The sequence below is a fragment of the Trypanosoma equiperdum genome (assembly GCF_001457755.1).
Source record: "Trypanosoma equiperdum strain OVI genome assembly, contig: ctg_1488, whole genome shotgun sequence".
Classification (NCBI taxonomy): Eukaryota; Euglenozoa; class Kinetoplastea; order Trypanosomatida; family Trypanosomatidae; genus Trypanosoma; species Trypanosoma equiperdum.
Genome location: NW_027123491.1, coordinates 2,891 through 3,286, shown reverse-complemented (window position 1 = coordinate 3,286; position 396 = coordinate 2,891). Strand labels below are relative to the sequence as shown.

The 396-nt window shown below is 32.3% G+C and overlaps 1 pseudogene across 1 annotated transcript in view; it reads right to left on the bottom strand.

The window, feature by feature from the left end:
* Nucleotides 1-223: 223 nt before the first annotated feature.
* The window catches only part of TEOVI_000866100:pseudogene, a 1,309-nt pseudogene continuing 1,136 nt past the window's right edge, over nt 224-396 (bottom strand). The window contains 2 exon segments of the mRNA in view: nt 224-388; nt 390-396. The exon segment at nt 390-396 is cut by the window's right edge and continues 1,136 nt beyond it. Coding sequence covers nt 224-388; nt 390-396 — 172 coding nt within the window.

Sequence of the window (396 nt, the reverse complement as noted above, 5' to 3'; positions counted from 1 at the left end):
ATAGCACTTACTTCTCATACCTTATTAACCAACTACTTTACACTCATACAACAGTCTCACCACAAGTTTTTACTTCTTGAAATATTCAAGAACTGTTATAATATATAAATTTTAGAAATTTAGTGAATTCTCTCATAATAGCAAATTTCACCACAAATTTTATAATTTTCATAAAATATAACAAAAATATTAAAATACTAGAATACTAAAATGCTATTTATACTACCAAACTCACAAAAGTAGCACCCATACTCAGAGAAAATTTTTTATTAACGAGAAAAGTGGAATCCTTGCACTCTGTTCCCTCCCATTTGCAACCATCTTTGCAGCCTTTTTGTTCTTTCCTTTTGCATTTCTCTGTTGGCGCCGCTGCTGCAGCTCCATCTCCTGTGCTGC